The 17,120-nt window shown below is 38.6% G+C and overlaps 1 protein-coding gene across 1 annotated transcript in view; it reads right to left on the reverse strand.

The window, feature by feature from the left end:
• The window catches only part of LOC126471210 (ATP-binding cassette sub-family G member 8), a 329,035-nt gene that overhangs the window by 57,752 nt on the left and 254,163 nt on the right, over positions 1 to 17,120 (reverse strand). Inside the window, exons 10-11 of the mRNA XM_050099326.1 lie at positions 13,439 to 13,658; positions 3,996 to 4,187 (exon numbers count right to left, since the gene is read on the reverse strand). Of these exons, the coding sequence (XP_049955283.1) occupies positions 3,996 to 4,187; positions 13,439 to 13,658 (412 nt within the window). The remainder of the gene's footprint in view (positions 1 to 3,995; positions 4,188 to 13,438; positions 13,659 to 17,120) is intronic.

Below are 17,120 nucleotides of genomic sequence, written 5' to 3' on the forward strand. Positions count from 1 at the left end.
TTAAACTTTAAATGAAATGTACAATAAACTAAAATTACAGCTTCACTCTCAGCAAGCTGCAGAACACAAAACGCTGTCCACTCAGGAGTTGCCATTTTGCTTATGTGGTGTGTGTGGCACTGCAAGTGGTAAAACGACATAGCAGCACTCACGCATGAACTTATCTAAAATGGTTTTGAGTTACTGTTTAATTGTGAACTTGATCCAACACTCTACAATGATTAAGTTCATGCTATTAAAATTTATAACTGGGACATAGAATAGGGCAGACGATGATAAATCTTGCATATGGGGTTGCAATATGCTACTTTACAACAGCAACAACTGGCTAACAGGATGCCATAATATGCAAAACCTGTATTGTTTGTTATGTCATTTGTTTATAAGTGATAAATCTGCTTAGCATAGTGTTGGTTATTATGACGTGCCTAACATTCACAAAACTATTTGCTCTCCATAATCAATGAAAATACTTACAGGAAGACCCATACTGACTGCATGTTGGCTGAGCAGAAGACGCTTCATAATTTACAAAATGATAATCTCATCTCATATGAAAGAATAGGTACATAATGAACAGAATAGGTACATAATGAAACGTTCAACTGATGTAGTCTGTATTTTGCCAATGCAAGAAATCGCCTTCAGAGGACATTGTGAATCACACTGGTTCCTGAATAAAGGCAATTATGTCGAACTCGTACCTCTCCTCAGTGAATCTGATGTAAAGGTGAAATATCAATTAGAATATTCTTCTCTGTTTACAAGAACATCAAATGTAACGGAAAATGACTTAACTGCTTCTGTTTCAAATGATACAGGTGAATTGAATTTTGTCTCAGTTGTTCTAGATGAAACAACTGACATGAATAATCTACATCTACATCTACATACATACATACTCCGCAAGCCACCATGTGGTCCATGGCATAGGGTACGTTGTACCACCACTAACCATTTCCTTTTCTGTTCCACTGGTGAATGGTGTGAGGGAAAAATGACTGTCTACATACCTCCACAGGAGTCCTAATATCTATTATCTTATCTTCATGGTCCTTACACATAATGTACATTGGAGGTAGTAGAATCATTCTGCAGTCAGCCTCAAATGTAGATTCTCTAAATTTTCTAAAATGATGTCTTCCGTCTAGGAATTCCCATTTGAATTCATGAAGCATCTTCGTAATGCATGCTGATCAAATCTACTAGTAACAAATCTACCAGCACACCTTTAATCACTTCAGTGTCTTCCTTTAGCCTGATCTAGTGGGGGGGGGGGGGGGGGGGGTCCCCACACACCTGAGCAAGCAGTACTCAAGAATGGGTCCACTAGTGTTCCATACACTGTCGTCTTTTGTAGATGATCTGTACTTTCCTATAATTCTCCCAATAAACCAAAGTCAACCATTCACCTCCACTACTACCGTCCTTATATGCTCATTCCATTTCATATTGCTCTGCAGTGTTACACATAGATATTTAATCAATGCAATTGTGTCAAGTAGCACACTACTAATGTTGTACTTGAACATTACAGGATTGTTTTTCCTCGTCATATGTATTAACTTGAATTTTTGTTACATTTAGAGCAACTTGCCACTGATCATACCAACTAGAAAGTTTGTCCGAGACATCTTGTATCATCCTAAAGTTACTCAACAATGATACATTGCAGTACATTGCAGCATCATCAGCAAAGGGCCACAGATTGCTGCTCATTCAGTCCATCAGGTCATTTATGTATATAGAGAAAGAGCAGTCCTATCACACGTCTCTAGGGCATTCCTAACAATATCCTTGTCTCTGATGAGCACTTGCCTCCAAGACAACGTACCAGGTTCTATTACTTATGAAAGCACTCATACACAGCGTTAACTGAAATCTCTTGCAGGGCTCCTCAGCATTTTGCTACATCACAGCTGACGGTCAAGTCTATGAAAGATTTGTAAAATTCATGAACAGCTCTTATGACAGGGAACTGAGGTACTATGTCATTTCTGGAACAAGTGATACAAGATTATGGGTGCAATGAAAAGCTAATTGCTCAGAGTAACAATGGGACTAAAGTTTTCACTGGTAATTCAGTAGATTGCAGTCTAGAATGAAAAAGTGTTCTCTACTGCAATGTTTGTCCACTCTTTCACTCAAAGACTGAATTTCATGCTATAACAAGCCAAATCAAGATCAAAGGACGCATTTACTCTTTGTGAATGACCGTGGTACCTTTTCTTCAGGTTAACCAAAAGAATTATGGCTTTAGATCAAGACGTAAAGAAATGGTTGTCTAAAGTGCCTGTCACTCAGTGAAGTTCTATGTCTCTTTCAGTTAAAACTGTGTACAAATATCACAGTGAACTGTTTTCACTTTTAAAGAAGATGAAAAATGGGAGCAAGATGGCTATGCTGCTGATCGTGGGTTTAAAATCACAATACAAAATTCAGTTTCAACTTTTGTGGGAACTTTCCCCTCACTGATACATAATTTGATATATTGGAAGCAATAGCTTATGATATTGGCTAGTTTGTAAAAAAAAATTAATGAATTTAAAGAAATTTTGAAAACCAAATGTGACACATTTGAAGAAATGTGGGATAGTGTCATTTGTGGCCAAAACATAGAGGAACCAGTAACAAAACATCCAAGGTATGATGCAACACTCGGTTTGGAAACAAAATTCAGAATTATCTACAGTGAACTATTGGGCACAGCGATGAGACAGTTACAAGACAGACCCATTAACTTTGAGTCTGTTACTTTTGAAACTTTTGAACCTGCATTACAATCACGAAAATACTGCTACGGATCATTTTTTGATTTTCCCAATTAAGATCACAGCTAGTTGTTATGCATATTTAGGTATAAATGTGACATAAAACTGTCTGTGATCAGTCGAGTTTTATTAAGCCAAATAGACTGCAAACAGCCTGCTGTGAATCTGATGATTGACGAATTCACAAACAAGAAGAGGAGGATCGAGCTTCATTACGTATCAAGTAGCTTGACACATAAAAATGACACAATCTTCTTTTGTAACTGCTTACTTCAATGAAAAGTTCAGTACATGTCTTTGGTAGAAGCTGTTGTTGTTGTTGTTGGTGTGGTAAGATTACTATTTAATCCCCCACTGCTAATTCAACAAAAAGGTAATTATAGCTGGACCACAAGCACAAGTGTGAGTTATGTGCCATACCTTCAGTGTACCACCTCACTATGTGTGATTATGCAAACTACAGCTGTAAGCTACTCTTCAGAAAAAATGGATGCTTAGTCAGTGGCTATCAATTATAAATCAACATCTAAAATGGTAAGTCTCCAGAGTATATTTTCAGTTTTGACTTACAGCTGAGAGACTTCAACTGTCTGTGAGAAAAATAAAACATTCAAAACTAAAAACTGCTCATTGGGAAATAGAGAGATGCATGTTGGAATTTACTAGGAGAGACATGAAAACAAATAAATGGGCCAGGAAACATATTGGACGAAAAGGTGAAATTTTGACTGGAATGAAAATGATACCGAAATGGGCAGAACATGTAAAAAAAGTAAAGGAATGGTAGATGGATCTAATAAGGACTTTGCTAGATTCCTAGAAATGAGGAAAGCTTGAGATGGAATGTGGATAGATGGCATTGGGAAATATGCAGAAGCAACATAGATTGAACTAGCTGAAGACTGTAATGCATGGAGAACTCTATAGGTGACCTTTGTCCAGCAGTAAATGTCTAATGGCTGATGATAATGATTATAAATCCATCTGTAACATTAAAAATTGCTGTGCCATTCATTTTATCTGACAGACTAAGTACTACTGGATTATTTCCACCTGTTTTCTAGAACTCTAATGAGAAATATTTTCTGTCTGATGAAGACCTAACTACTGTAATGTTGTTAATTATGTTGATCTTATTCAAATGACGACACAAAGCATGTGAATGCATAAATATTGAATATTCTCTTAAATGCAGTAACTCAGAGTGTTATCTATAATACTTACGATAATAGTCAGAAGGATTTTTATAGGCTGGACACGGGTAGTCTACTGTAGCAAAATATGGAAGCATGTCTCGTCTTCGTCCACTGAACATTAATTGTCCAGCCGATATAAGCACAACTCTCGAAAGCATTGTAAATATCTCATATGTTGGAGGATGTAATGTTAAAATTACAATACGACCACCACTGATACCTGCAATGAATGAACAACAGTATTACAAAATCAAAACATTTACATCAAAACTAAAGAAAGAACCTGATAGTACTCTTGCACAAATGAAAACTGATGTTAATTTTATTATAATACTGCTGACAGTGGGTGAGAGTTTGAAGGTAAATATTGAACCTTTTTTGGGTTTCCAGTTATTCAAAATGATGGCTGTTTCAGGCTTATTAGTGTGCAATTTGATTAAATATAGCTAAACATGCAGTGCTTCTGACAAAAATAACTAAGATTACCAATAAATATTTAGGCTGCTAATTTCTAAAAGCTATAGAAACTAACAGATGTATCATAATTTAGCAACACACATGACAAATCTGCAATATTCAATATCTATTGGAAAGAAATATGAACAAAAAATAATGAAAACAGCTAAAGAAAGTCATTCCACACTTTTCCTTTCAGCATCAAATATATCTCTACATTTGAAAGGCATTTTCTTATGGAATAGGGATATCAGAAAAATACACAACTAAGACTGTCCTGATTGGCACTCTACATCTACATTTTTACTCATCAAGCCACCTTACAGTATGTGGCAGAGGGTACACAGTGTGGTACCATTCTTCTGCCTGTTCATAAATTCTGCACACAAAGAATGACTTGCTGTGAACCTCAGTATAAGCTCAGATATCATAACTTTAATGTCATGGTCATTTTGTGAAATACATGTGTGTGTTGCAGGGGTGGGGGGAGTAACATGTTGCTAGACTCCTCTTGAAATTCTTCTTAGTATTTTAGCAACCAGCTGCTCTGTGATCCACTATAACTCACTCTGCCATTGGAATCAGATGAACATCTCAGTGAAAATCTCATGCTGATTATGTAAATTTTATTTGAATCTTCTTTATCTCCTCCCTTAATTCCATCTGTTAGTGGTCACAGACTGATGGGTAATGTGCAAGAATTGGGTAAATGAGTCTTGTAAGCTACTTCCTGCATGACTAATTTGAGACTATCAACAATGAATATATGCAAAACAATGAGTAGATGTAAAACCAAGAAAAATTTGCAGGAAAGGTAGAACTAAAATTATGAGGTAGACATTGGGATGAACGAGTGAGTGAGTGCACCAGAGTACATATATTTCAAATGAGAGGAAAACTTAAACATACTGAGATTCAAAAGGCACTAAAAATAAAATGGTGGTGTGCATACATTCTAGGACAATAAGTCATTCAGGCAATAAGTATTATCAATGTCACATGGTAACACTGTATGGTTATTGTATTGTGCTATCAATATGCAAATATTCTTTTTCTTTTTTATACCAGTGGTTACAAGAATTTATAAAGACAGTCAGAATTTAAAGGCCACCACTCACACGTTTCATCCAGTGATTTACTTTCTAGCTGCACATGATGGCAGACATAGATTCAAGGTCAAACCTTTGAGGTTTATAAGAATAAAATTCTGAAGGTAATTGGGGGTGAAGATTTAAGTGTGAAACTCAGTTAAAAGAGTAGAGGAGCCTCTTCTCACTTGAAAAGCTTGAAATCTATGAAAATTTTTGTGACATGAAAGAACCACACCACAGTTTTTAAGACATTCAAGGAGTGTTGCTAGTGAAGACAAAACTCAAAACACCACCATCAGTGAGGACACGCATTATGAGATGCTAAACATAGTGCCAAGTAGCTGGTGAAACATTACTGCCGACCACCGAGTCATCACTACTCACATAGAGTTAGCCATAAGGAGTGCACTCTGATGAGACCACACCAGATTCCTGCATATATGACAGCACAGACCCAGTCTGAGGCAGTTGTAACCCCAATATATGAAGAATGCACTGACTGGTATATTAGTTTTGTTAGTGGCATTTTTTGAACTCTGATAGTTATTGGCAGAGCTCTGATACTATGTGAACTACATTTTGATTTGTGACTCTTTGAACTTTCCCAGTAGATACGTTGTAAATAGTCTTCACGGGTTTGCCGCCAGATGATGTGCAAATTCCACAATATTTCCTCGGAGCAACTGTCCGACATCTTCAGGTGGTTCAACCTCACTGGTGGCTAGGTACGGCTGATGGTATCTGCATGTTGACACCCTGATGGCACTATTTATCTGCAAATCATTGTGCATACTTGATTTGAATGCCTGCGCATTCTTCTCACAAGTGTTTATATATAGGGCATTGACATGCGGATACCATTAGTCATACCTAGCCACCAGCAAAGTTGAATCATCTGAAGATGTCAGACAGTTTATCGGAGGAAATATTGTGGAATTTGCACAACATCATCCGGTGGCAAACCAGTGAAGACTATTTACTAAATTTTTATTTCTGCTGGGAAAGCTTGAAGAGTCACATCTGGTACCTTTACGGTGCGGAGATGGCGAAGAACATACGTGAGTTTGACAAGTTACGTCTCAAGAGAGGTCGATTGTTAAGCAGCCCTGCATTTTTACTGAGATGCTGTGATAAACAAACCATTCCTACCTTTGCTAAATTTAAACATTGTATAAATTCTGTGGCTACCATTAGAATTAAATGATGGGCGAGTGCGGCACTTATGAGAGAAAGAGTGCGCTACAGGCGTAAGGAATTGTGCTGGGTGTTTGGACAATTACTATCACTTCATCTGAAGGGTGGAACTGGGTAGCCAGGTTAGTCAACTGACAAAATACGATCGACTCAAAGCCTGAATGCAAGAAGACATGCTAAGAAGATGTACCATGTTTAATCTCACGGAGAAGACTTTGGACAACGCTGCAGTTTCAGTGCTAGAGAAGGGTCTGAATTTTGCACCTACACTGGGGACCATTCCCATCTGAGATGTGATTAGTGGAATAGAGCAGGCTGATTTGAAACTTCTGAAGGATGCTGCTAAAGAGAGATGGCATGACACATACCGCATCTTGACTTGAGCTTTACCTAAGAAGTCCAACTTTAACATCATCTCAGATGAAAGAAATGCTCTATGAGAATTGAGAAGAGATAAAGACATTGTCATCTTACCTGCTGACAAAGGAAATGCTACTGTGCTTCTCTCACGCACAGAATATAATAGCAAGATATACAAACTGCTCAACGATCCTCCATACAGTAAATTAAAAAGTGATCTGACAGGTAAAATCCAGAGAAGGACTTTGCAACTCTTCAGGACAAGCTTGATTCCAGTGCAAGTCACTAGCCTGCAGTTCCTCCTAGACTCTATGGCATACCCAAGATCCATAAGAGTGGGGCGCCTCTCTGTCCCACTGTAAGTAACATAGGAACATCTACTTATTTTGTTGCCAAATATCTGACATCACTATTGGGACCTCTCATAGGCAAGTGCGAACATCATATTCAAAACTCTGAAGATATCACAGGTCACCTGAAAACTCTTCAATTGCAATCGTCAGATCTCTTAGTAAGTTTCTATGATGTGTCTTTATTTATAAAGGTGCCCTTGCAGGACTCTTTGAGCTCATCAGCAACAAGTTTCAGAAGGACATAGTGGCATTATTCAAACACCTGCTTACTTCAACATACTTCTTATTCCATTACCAATATTTTGAATAAGTGGATGGTGTTGCCATGGGAAGCCCTCTGTCTCCTGTACCCTCTTGTTTTCTGGGGTGTGGTGTGACCACATGGACTTGATACTCTGCCTATGTTTCTTCAGCATTTAAATTCACTCCTTCTAAATATAAATTTCACAATGCAAGTGGAAAAAGATGGCACTTTACCTTTTCTTGATGTTTTGGTATGAAGGAAAGCAGATGGAACTTTGGGACACAGCATCTACCTCAAGCCATCGCATGCAGATATGTATCTGCAGGCCACAAGCTGACATCATCCTGCACAATGCAGCAGTGCATTACATACGTTAGTTAATAGAGCACCATGTGGTATCTGATCCTGAAATCCATCGATTTATGACGTTGTCTCCATATCGGTACACATCCATCCACTCAATACAACTTGAAATGAGACTCGTCTGACCAGGCAACATGTTTCCAGTCATCAAAAGTCCAATTTTGGCATTGACAGTCCCAGACGAGGTGTAAAGCTTTGTATCATGCAGTCATCAAGGGTACATGAGCGGGCCTTTGGCTCCGAAAGCCCATACTGATGATGTTTTGTTGAATGGTTCACGTGCTGACACTTGTTGATTGCCCAGCACTGAAATTTACAGCAATTAGCAGAAGGGTTGCACCTCTGTCAAATTGAATGATTCTCTTCAGTCATTGATGGTCCCGTTGTTGCAGGATCTTTTTCCGGCCGCAGCAATGGGAGAGATTTGATGTGTTACCAGATTCCTGATATTCACGGTACACTCATGAAATGGTCGTATGTGAAAATTCCCACTTCATCGCTACCTCGGAGATGCTGTGTCCCATAACTCATCCACTAACTATAGCACCAGGTTCAAACTCACTTAAATCTTGATAACCTGCCATTGTAGCATCAGTAACCGATCTAACAACTGTGTCAGAGACTCGCTGACTTATATAAACATTGCTAACCACAGTGCCGTACACTGCCTGTTTACATATCTCTGTATCTAAATACGCATGACAACATCAGTTTCCTTAGTGCTTCAGTGTATATAAAATAAAATCATGATAACTTCTGAATGGTTTGCATTAGAACTTTCAAACTGCATGGTTGGCTGCATGGCATGGTGAGTATTAGTATGGATGGTTTAGTGATGAAGCCCACTTTCATTTGGATGGGTTTCTCAATAAGCACAATTGGCACATTTGGGGGACACAGAATCCGCATTTTGCAATTAAGAAGTCTCTTTATTCTCAACGGGTGACTATGTGGTACACAATCTTCAGTCATGGAATAATCAGTGCGATATTCCTTGATGGCATGATGACTACCAAATGGTACGTGAAGGTTTTGGAAGATGATTTCATCCCCATTATCCAAAGTGACCCTGATTTCGACAAGATGTGGTTCATACAAGATGGAGCTTGACTTCATCGATGCAGGAGAGTGTTTGATGTACTGTGGGGACCACTCTCGGGTACCCAGAGGCCCCTGGCATGGGCCTCAATTGGCCACCATATTCTCCGGATCTAAACACATGTGACTCCTTTTTGTGGGCTATATTAAAGACAAGGTGTACAGCAATAACCCAAAAACCATTGCTGAACTGAAAACAGCCATTCAGGAGGTCAGCGACAGCATTGATGTCTACATCTATACTCCGCGAGCCACCTTACGGTGTGTCCCGACACTTCAGCAAGTCATGCAGAATTTCACTGCTCGTCTGCACCACATCATCGCCAATGATGGCAGGCATATCGAACACTTCATAACCTAAATACGAATAGTGTATGCATGCTGTAGTTAGTAACTAATTTACCTTTTTTCTCATATAGTTCAATAGTTGTCACCCTGTACAATAAACACCACACTTTTCAGAAAGCACACACAAACAAACTTGGTTGAAACTGAGACCTAACTTGATCTTCTATTTAATGGTTCAGTGCTTAATCAAATCTAACAGGACAAGAACACTGAGAACATTATATTTGAGCATAATGTTGCAGGAAATTTTCATCTGTTACTTTGTTTAGTTCTGAAATACATGTAATGCAGAATCATCATCATCATCATCATCATGTAGTTTCCCACCACTGGTAGGGTCTGCTTGGAAAACAAGCATCTCCATATTCTCTGGTCTTCTGCCACCTCTCTATCACTACTGTGGCCCAGAATTCTCCTCTCTTCCTAAGGTTTTCTTCCACTCCTTTTAGCCATTTGTACACTGCCCTTCTTCTTTGTCTCCTACCCTCAATCTCCAACTCATGCATCTTCCTAGGTATCGTCTATTAATACATTATCTGCACATGCCTATACCATTTTACTCTTTATTCCTTGGTCTCCTCTTGTATTAAAACTAAACTCCTCCCAAACAGGCCATGAAGGCCCAACGGTACCACCCGGCTGCTCTTTCATCCTCAGCCCATAGGCATCACTGGATGCGGATATGGAGGGGCATGTGGTCAGCACACAACTCTCCCAGCGGTATGTCAGTTTCCGAGACCGCTTCTTTTGTATTGGTCAGTCATTTATCATATCATTTTCCATTTTTGTTACATGTACCTGACTTCCCAAAAACTTCATTTCATTTGCTTGAACCTTATTTTCTCTCACTTCCTTCATGACACAGGTTTAAAGGTGTACAACAGAACAGGTATATAATACATTTGGTATATAACCTTCTTCCTTTTCTGGGCGACCTCTTTGTTCCATATTAATCCTCTCAAAAAGATATCAGTTTGCCTTGCATCTTGACTAATCTCTTTGTCATTCTTCTATTTTTCTGTATTACACTCCCAACATACTTGAAACTTAACACTATCTTCAGCTGTCATGTTTACTACAGGTCCATCCTTTTTTCTTGTAGTGTCCACCAGATCACACTCCTCTGAATTAAATTTTAGGCCAAGCTCTTGTACACCCTCCTACCATACACCTAACTGCTACAGTATTTCCTCCTCACTGTTTTCCCATACCATCAAATCACCAGAAAACAGCATCGCTGTCATCCTGTCTCCTATATCTCCCACCACCTGTATATCATCACCAGTAAGAAAAGTAACAGAAGCAGTGATTTTCCTTCTGTCATATCATTTATCTGTGTCAGCCTGCTAACTATCTTTCACTCTCAAACACCTTATACTTCCCAGGCACAGTCCTTTGAACCTCAGCACAGTCTGCTCCTCTGTCCCTTTCTTCTTGGTACCTCCAAAAATTTACTTTTGGGAACAGCAGTGTATGATTTCACTAAGACCATTAGCAGATCTCCCCCACAATAATATCAATGTTCTTACAGCTGCCTCAATACAAATATGACATCTATTGTGGACCTACTTAGCCTGAAACTGTAGTGTTGTTCTCTTTGGTGCTTTTTCATTGTTTTCTGGATTTGTCTCTCCAGACTTCTCTCCTAAATTTTTCCTCAGTAGCACATAATAATAATGCCACTAGTTATTTTACACCTCTTTGGCTTCTCTTCTTGAATACAGGTACAATTATTCTATTCATCCAGTGTTATGGACTCATCATTTCAATTTGTAAAGCTTTCATAATTTTATACAGCCAGTGTATATCTGCATCTACCACTGCTCTGATAATTTCCACACATTGTTCATCCAATCTCACTGTTGTTCCTCCTGTCATGCTCTTCAGTGCCTCCTGGACTTCTTTCCACACCAGATTTTTTAAAAAATTTCCAATCACTCTCTATCTCTTCCATATTTCTATCTTCTTCAAATACTCTATCCGGATTCAGCAAATCATCAAAATAGGTCCTCCATGGCTCTATAAGGTACAGTTCCTCCACCTCATTTCCATTTCTATGAGCCATTTTTCCTTTCTCTGCCATTCCTCTTCTCCTATTTCTGATCATTCTGTACAGAATGTTCTTATTTCCTTTGTTATCCTGTTCATGTTCCATTTTTCTATCCACTTTCTCTTTTCCTCTACAATCACTATTTGTACATTCCTCTTTCTCACTTGATATTCTTCCCTTGCTTCTGATGTCCTTTGATGAAACCATACCCCAAATGCTTTATTCTTCTTCGAAACTGCTTCTTTAACTTCAGAATTCCATCAATGCATCCCCCTTTACTACCAGTTCTTTCACATACATCCTTTGCTGCTTTTAACAGAGTGCAATTAAAACTCTTCCATGCTTCTTCCACAGTTTGCAACTCTGCCAGAGGGAAGTTGTATGAGTGTTCATGTCAAAACTGGGTGTTTATAAATTTGAATTTCTTGATGGAGCAATATGTAAAATAAAGGAAAGGCAACCACTCACCTTTTGATGCGTGGAACGCAGTAACACATAACAGAAAACAGCATTCACACTAGCTTTCAAGCACTAGCTCTTTTTCCAGAAGCAGTACAGACATTCACAAACATACAGCCACACAAATACCAAAATGCATGTTCCCATGGCCACAGCAAAACTAATTATTGATAATTGATTACTGAAAGCAGTTGCCTGACCTGATGGAGGTGGGAAGGGATAGGGAAGGACACAAGGAAATGGTAGTGGGAAAGAGGCAGGTCTCTTAATGGATGGCTTCATCTTTGAACAGATGATGAAAAAGTGCAGAGTGTACAACAAAAAGAAATGTAGGAAGAGGGAGATGGGGAGAACTGAGGGGGCGGGGGGGGGGGGGGGGGGGGGGGATGCAGGAATTCTCTCTATCTCTCTCTCTCTCTCTCTCTCTCTCTCTCTCCCCTTCTCCCCCCCCCCCCCCTTTATCAACCCCTCACTTTTCTGTCTCCCCTCCCTTTCTCCTTCTTTACCTTCAGCTTTCTCTCCTATTTCTCCCTCCCATTTTTTCCCCTCAGTTCTCCCCATCTTCCTTTTCTTATATCTCTTTTTGTTGTACCCCCTGTATCTTTTTTGACTTCTTGTGTTCTTTCCTGTTACCTCCTCCTGGTGTCCTTCCCTACCACTCCCCTCCACCATCAGCTCAAGTGACTGCTTTCAGTCATTGAATATCAATAATTAGCCTTGCTGTGGCCATGAGAGTGTGAGTTTGTGTGGTTTGTGTGTGTGTGTGTGTGTGTGTGTGTGTGTGTGTGTACTATGGCTGGAAAAAAAGAGCTAGTGCTCAAAAGCTAGTGCGAATGCTGTTTCTGGTATATGTTATTGTGTTCCAAGCATCGACCTGCTAGAGGTGAGTAGTTGCCTTTCCCTTATTTTACATACTGCTTATAAATTAGAATACACTTTATGAAGAGTCAGTGTAATAAAAGTATTGCCCTATATGCAAAGACTAAACACAAACAAAATATTGAAAGACGCTAAGATTAATCTGGCTGTAAATGGCCACTGAAGAACATATAGTAACAGGGTGCAGATCTCCATTGAGAAACTCTCAATTGTCTATGAGAAAACTTGGTACACTTCTACTTGTCAGACGAAAAGAAGCAGCTAGTAGTTTGTTGGCATCCAGTTTCTCTAACTCTTTTGTTGTTTAGTAAGGTATAGTGCAATTTTATCAGTTAGTGTATTTGAGTCAGAACATTTTAAGGTAGAAAAAGGTAAGAGAACTATCCTAGCATTTCCCTGGTATAGTTTTGGTAAGCCAAAGCAAATTTAACAAATGATGTTGAGAATATGTTTTTCTGGATTGGTCTACATATATACTGTGCAATACCTGACTGTTAAAAACTCACAGCTCACATGTAACATTCTCATTAAGCAATAGAGCATATGATTCTACAGTAAAAGATCAATACAGATTACCTCCTGCTCCACCATTTCCAGCCCACTGTCTCAAGAATTCAATCAGGAAAAATGTGTCAAAAATATCCATTCCTCTCGTGGGTTGGTCGAGCACAACTATATCAGTATCCAATAACAGCTGAGATGCCACACTCAGTCGACACTTTTCAGACATTGTCAGACTAGCCACTTTGGTGTATCTCACTTGATCTAGTCCTAAATCTTCAATTAGAGCATCAATCTGAAACACAAAGAAGCACAAAATGTGTAAAAAAGTATTGTAAAACTATGACATGGATTTTTTTGAAACTTTATGAAGGTAAGTTGAAAAGTAAGTTCTTGTGCTTTACTGCTTTGCAAAAACAGGAACAGTTCTCCCTATAACTTCTGTATTTGACAAGATGGAAGTCTAGTAATATTAGGTTGGTGCACAAGTTCATAGTGTTTTTGCTTTGCATGTTGGTATTCCAGTTCCTCTGGGTTTATTTATCAATTGTTTTTTTTTTTATTTTTAATTCACTGCTGCTACATGAGTTTACATATTGCCATTTTGTCATTTGTATATAGTGAGTGGAGCTATGGATGCTAGAAAATGGAGTGCCAAGTCGAAAAATTGGAGTATTTCTGATATATTCTTCTGTTTGAGTTCAACAGATGGGTGAAAACAGTAGAGGTGGCCAGAAACATTTCTGCTGTATATAGGGATAATGCCGATGGACAGAGCATGACAAGAAAATGGTTCTCTTGTTTTGACATTAGTGACTCTCCACAATCAGGAAGATCTTCAGGGTTTGATGAAAATCATTTAAACACCTTAATCCACAATGATCCATGCCCCTGTACATTGTCAAATGTTATGAACTATGGTCATTCCACCATCATGCAACATTTTCATGCAATGATGAAGGTTGAAATATTTGGTGTATAGCTACAGCATGGTCTAAGCCAAAATCACAAACATCAGTGGGTGGCCATATGTGTGTCCCTGCTTGCTCATCATCAATTGGCTAGTGAACAACACTGACCACCACTATCCTGTAATGTTACTGGTGACGAGAAATGGTGTCTTTGTGCTAACATAGGAATGGTTGAGCAGAAACAAAGCAGCAGCACCGGGTACAAAGACTTGCATGCATTCACAAAACATAATGTTATGTTTCTCATGGAACGGCGATGGTGTGCTGTACTATGAACTGCTTCCCAGAGGTATAACCATCACTGCTGACATTTACTGTCAACAACTGAGATGTCTTGCAGATGCAGTCCAAGAACATTGACCTGAGGGACTGCATGAAGTGATGCTACTCCACAACAACATCCACCCACATTCTGCTAGACTGAAAAAAAAATACTAGAGAGAAGCTGGGCTGGGAAGTCATTCCGCAACCACTTTATTCATATGGTCTTGCACCCTCAGATTTTTCATTTTTTCTGCTCTCTGTTGAACAACCTTCCAGGAATTTCCTTTCCAGGTGAAAATGCACTCTGAACATGGCTTGATGAGTAGTTCACCTCAAATACACATGATTTCTACAGTTGGGGAATCAAAAGGTTACCCCAGCATTGGGAGACTGTTGCACATAGTGAAGAAGAATGCATTGTTGATAACTAATGTCTCTGTCATGTGTATCTGTTGTGTTTATTAAATGTATGAGAAAATTATACAAGTTTATGCACAACTCTAATAAGCAGTGCACAGGCACACAAGCCAACAAAGAATACCTGATTCAGTGACAGCCGGAAAATGTGAACACACTGAATGAATATCCATAAGAACATGTACAGACATTAATCCAGTTTCCAGACTCCACAGAATAGCATACTCTTATATCCAACAAGTGTGAAAGCAGCATCATAAAATGGTATACAGTTTAATAACAATGAATGAAAAAAGTTGCTATCTAACAACTACAGATTTACTGCATTTACCCAAATATAAGATAACCCCAAATACAAGACAGCCCCTTTTGTTTTAAGGACATATTTTAGCATATTATGAGTAATCAAAACCACAAACTGTTTTATTGATGTAAAGTATCTGCCTTAAAAGTTAAAATTATACCTATTATAAATTTATGCCATTTATTGATTGTCTATAATTTGATGTAACAAGGAAAAATAATAAATAGAAAAACCAGTGATTTACATTTATGTGTGGACTATTTCTTTTCTATCTTTCCTGCTTACTACTCCTGTCATCTGCGGTTTCACTGCTTTTCATCATCATAACCACCACCACCACCACCATCACTGCATCACCATTCTAATAGCACAGCTGTGAGGTTTCTATCTTCATCGTCAGAAATATCTGGCTGTTTCTTCTGAATATGTTGTGATTCCTGAGGTTATAGTTACATTAGGATCTGAGATCTCAGATGAATTTCTTTTTCCCTAGGATACATATCACATTTCATTATTATACTGATGTGAAGTGTTACAATGTCTCTTGCTTCCAAACATATTGCCTGCCCGCCTCTCTTTCACTAGTTGCATAGATCCAGCAGCTGACACACCCCCTTTCGTTCCTGTTACACATCACAGTGCGTGTCGACAACTTTGTAGCATGAAACATGCAAGTATGTCACTGGCCCTTATCTAGAATTTTACCATTTCCTGCAGACATGAATGCTACTGGTGAGTATCTATTGAGTGTTTGTCCAATTTTAAAATCAACCAAATTCCTACTACAAATGGATTCAACCAAGCTGCAGTTTGAACATGGTAGATGTTCATAAAAAGCCAAAGTACAGGGTGTAGATTCCCCCAGTTGACAACACAGCATAATTTGTTGCTTGTGCTCTACTTGCCTCCCCACACTCATCGCAGTTCTCAGCCAAACCAGTGTTACTGTTCTCCTACAACCCTTCCATTGTGCTGTGCTTGAGCTGCTGTGAAAAACAAATTACAATATCTTCTGGTGAGCAAGTAATATAAAATAACAGCAAGTAAGAGATAAATAAAAAATTGTAATCACATTTCAGTCCAATTCTCAAACTTTTGCTCATCCCGTGATCTACTGAAGTCTGTTGGTACTATCTCCATGATGGACCTAACTGCTGTAATTTATTCTTGCAATAACAATTACAGTCAGTTTAATATAATTTATTTCATTTGTTACACTTTTCATTCCGGATTAATTTCCCTTCTTATTTCATCTGAATGTCTCTCATAAACTAAATAAAGTACTGATCTGGTTTCAGAATCAAGTAAAGTTATTTGCATGACAACATTTAAGCTTTTGAATGTTACCTTTCCTTAAAAAGCAGCATTAATGTTTGTATACGGTATCCATACATAAATGAGAAGCTTTATTGCAAGCCTGTCAAATACAACACGAGTTTGTTAGATGATAGATCTTAATGCTGTTTCTTTCTGTGTTTCACAAAATTGTCAAATTTTAAGCAGAACAATAGATTGTTGTAGCAGCTAGTTCATAGTTTCTCGTGTATCTCTTGCAGTAGCAGTGCATGACTCAAATGTAATGTGACTGGTCAAGCAATGCTGATACTGTATTGAGTATTTCAGCATATCAGGAAACCTTGAGCCTGTTTGAAGGATAGTATGGTTTGCTAGTCCTGCCCTTCCGGATTCTTCAAAATAAATCTGCACATGACATCAATAGCCAAAGCTTCATCTGTGAATGAAAGATGACCCCTATATACTCTCTTAAACAATGTAAAAATGTTGACCTCAGTAGCAATAG

The sequence above is a fragment of the Schistocerca serialis genome, chromosome 3, assembly GCF_023864345.2.
Source record: "Schistocerca serialis cubense isolate TAMUIC-IGC-003099 chromosome 3, iqSchSeri2.2, whole genome shotgun sequence".
NCBI classification, from domain to species: Eukaryota; Metazoa; Arthropoda; class Insecta; order Orthoptera; family Acrididae; genus Schistocerca; species Schistocerca serialis.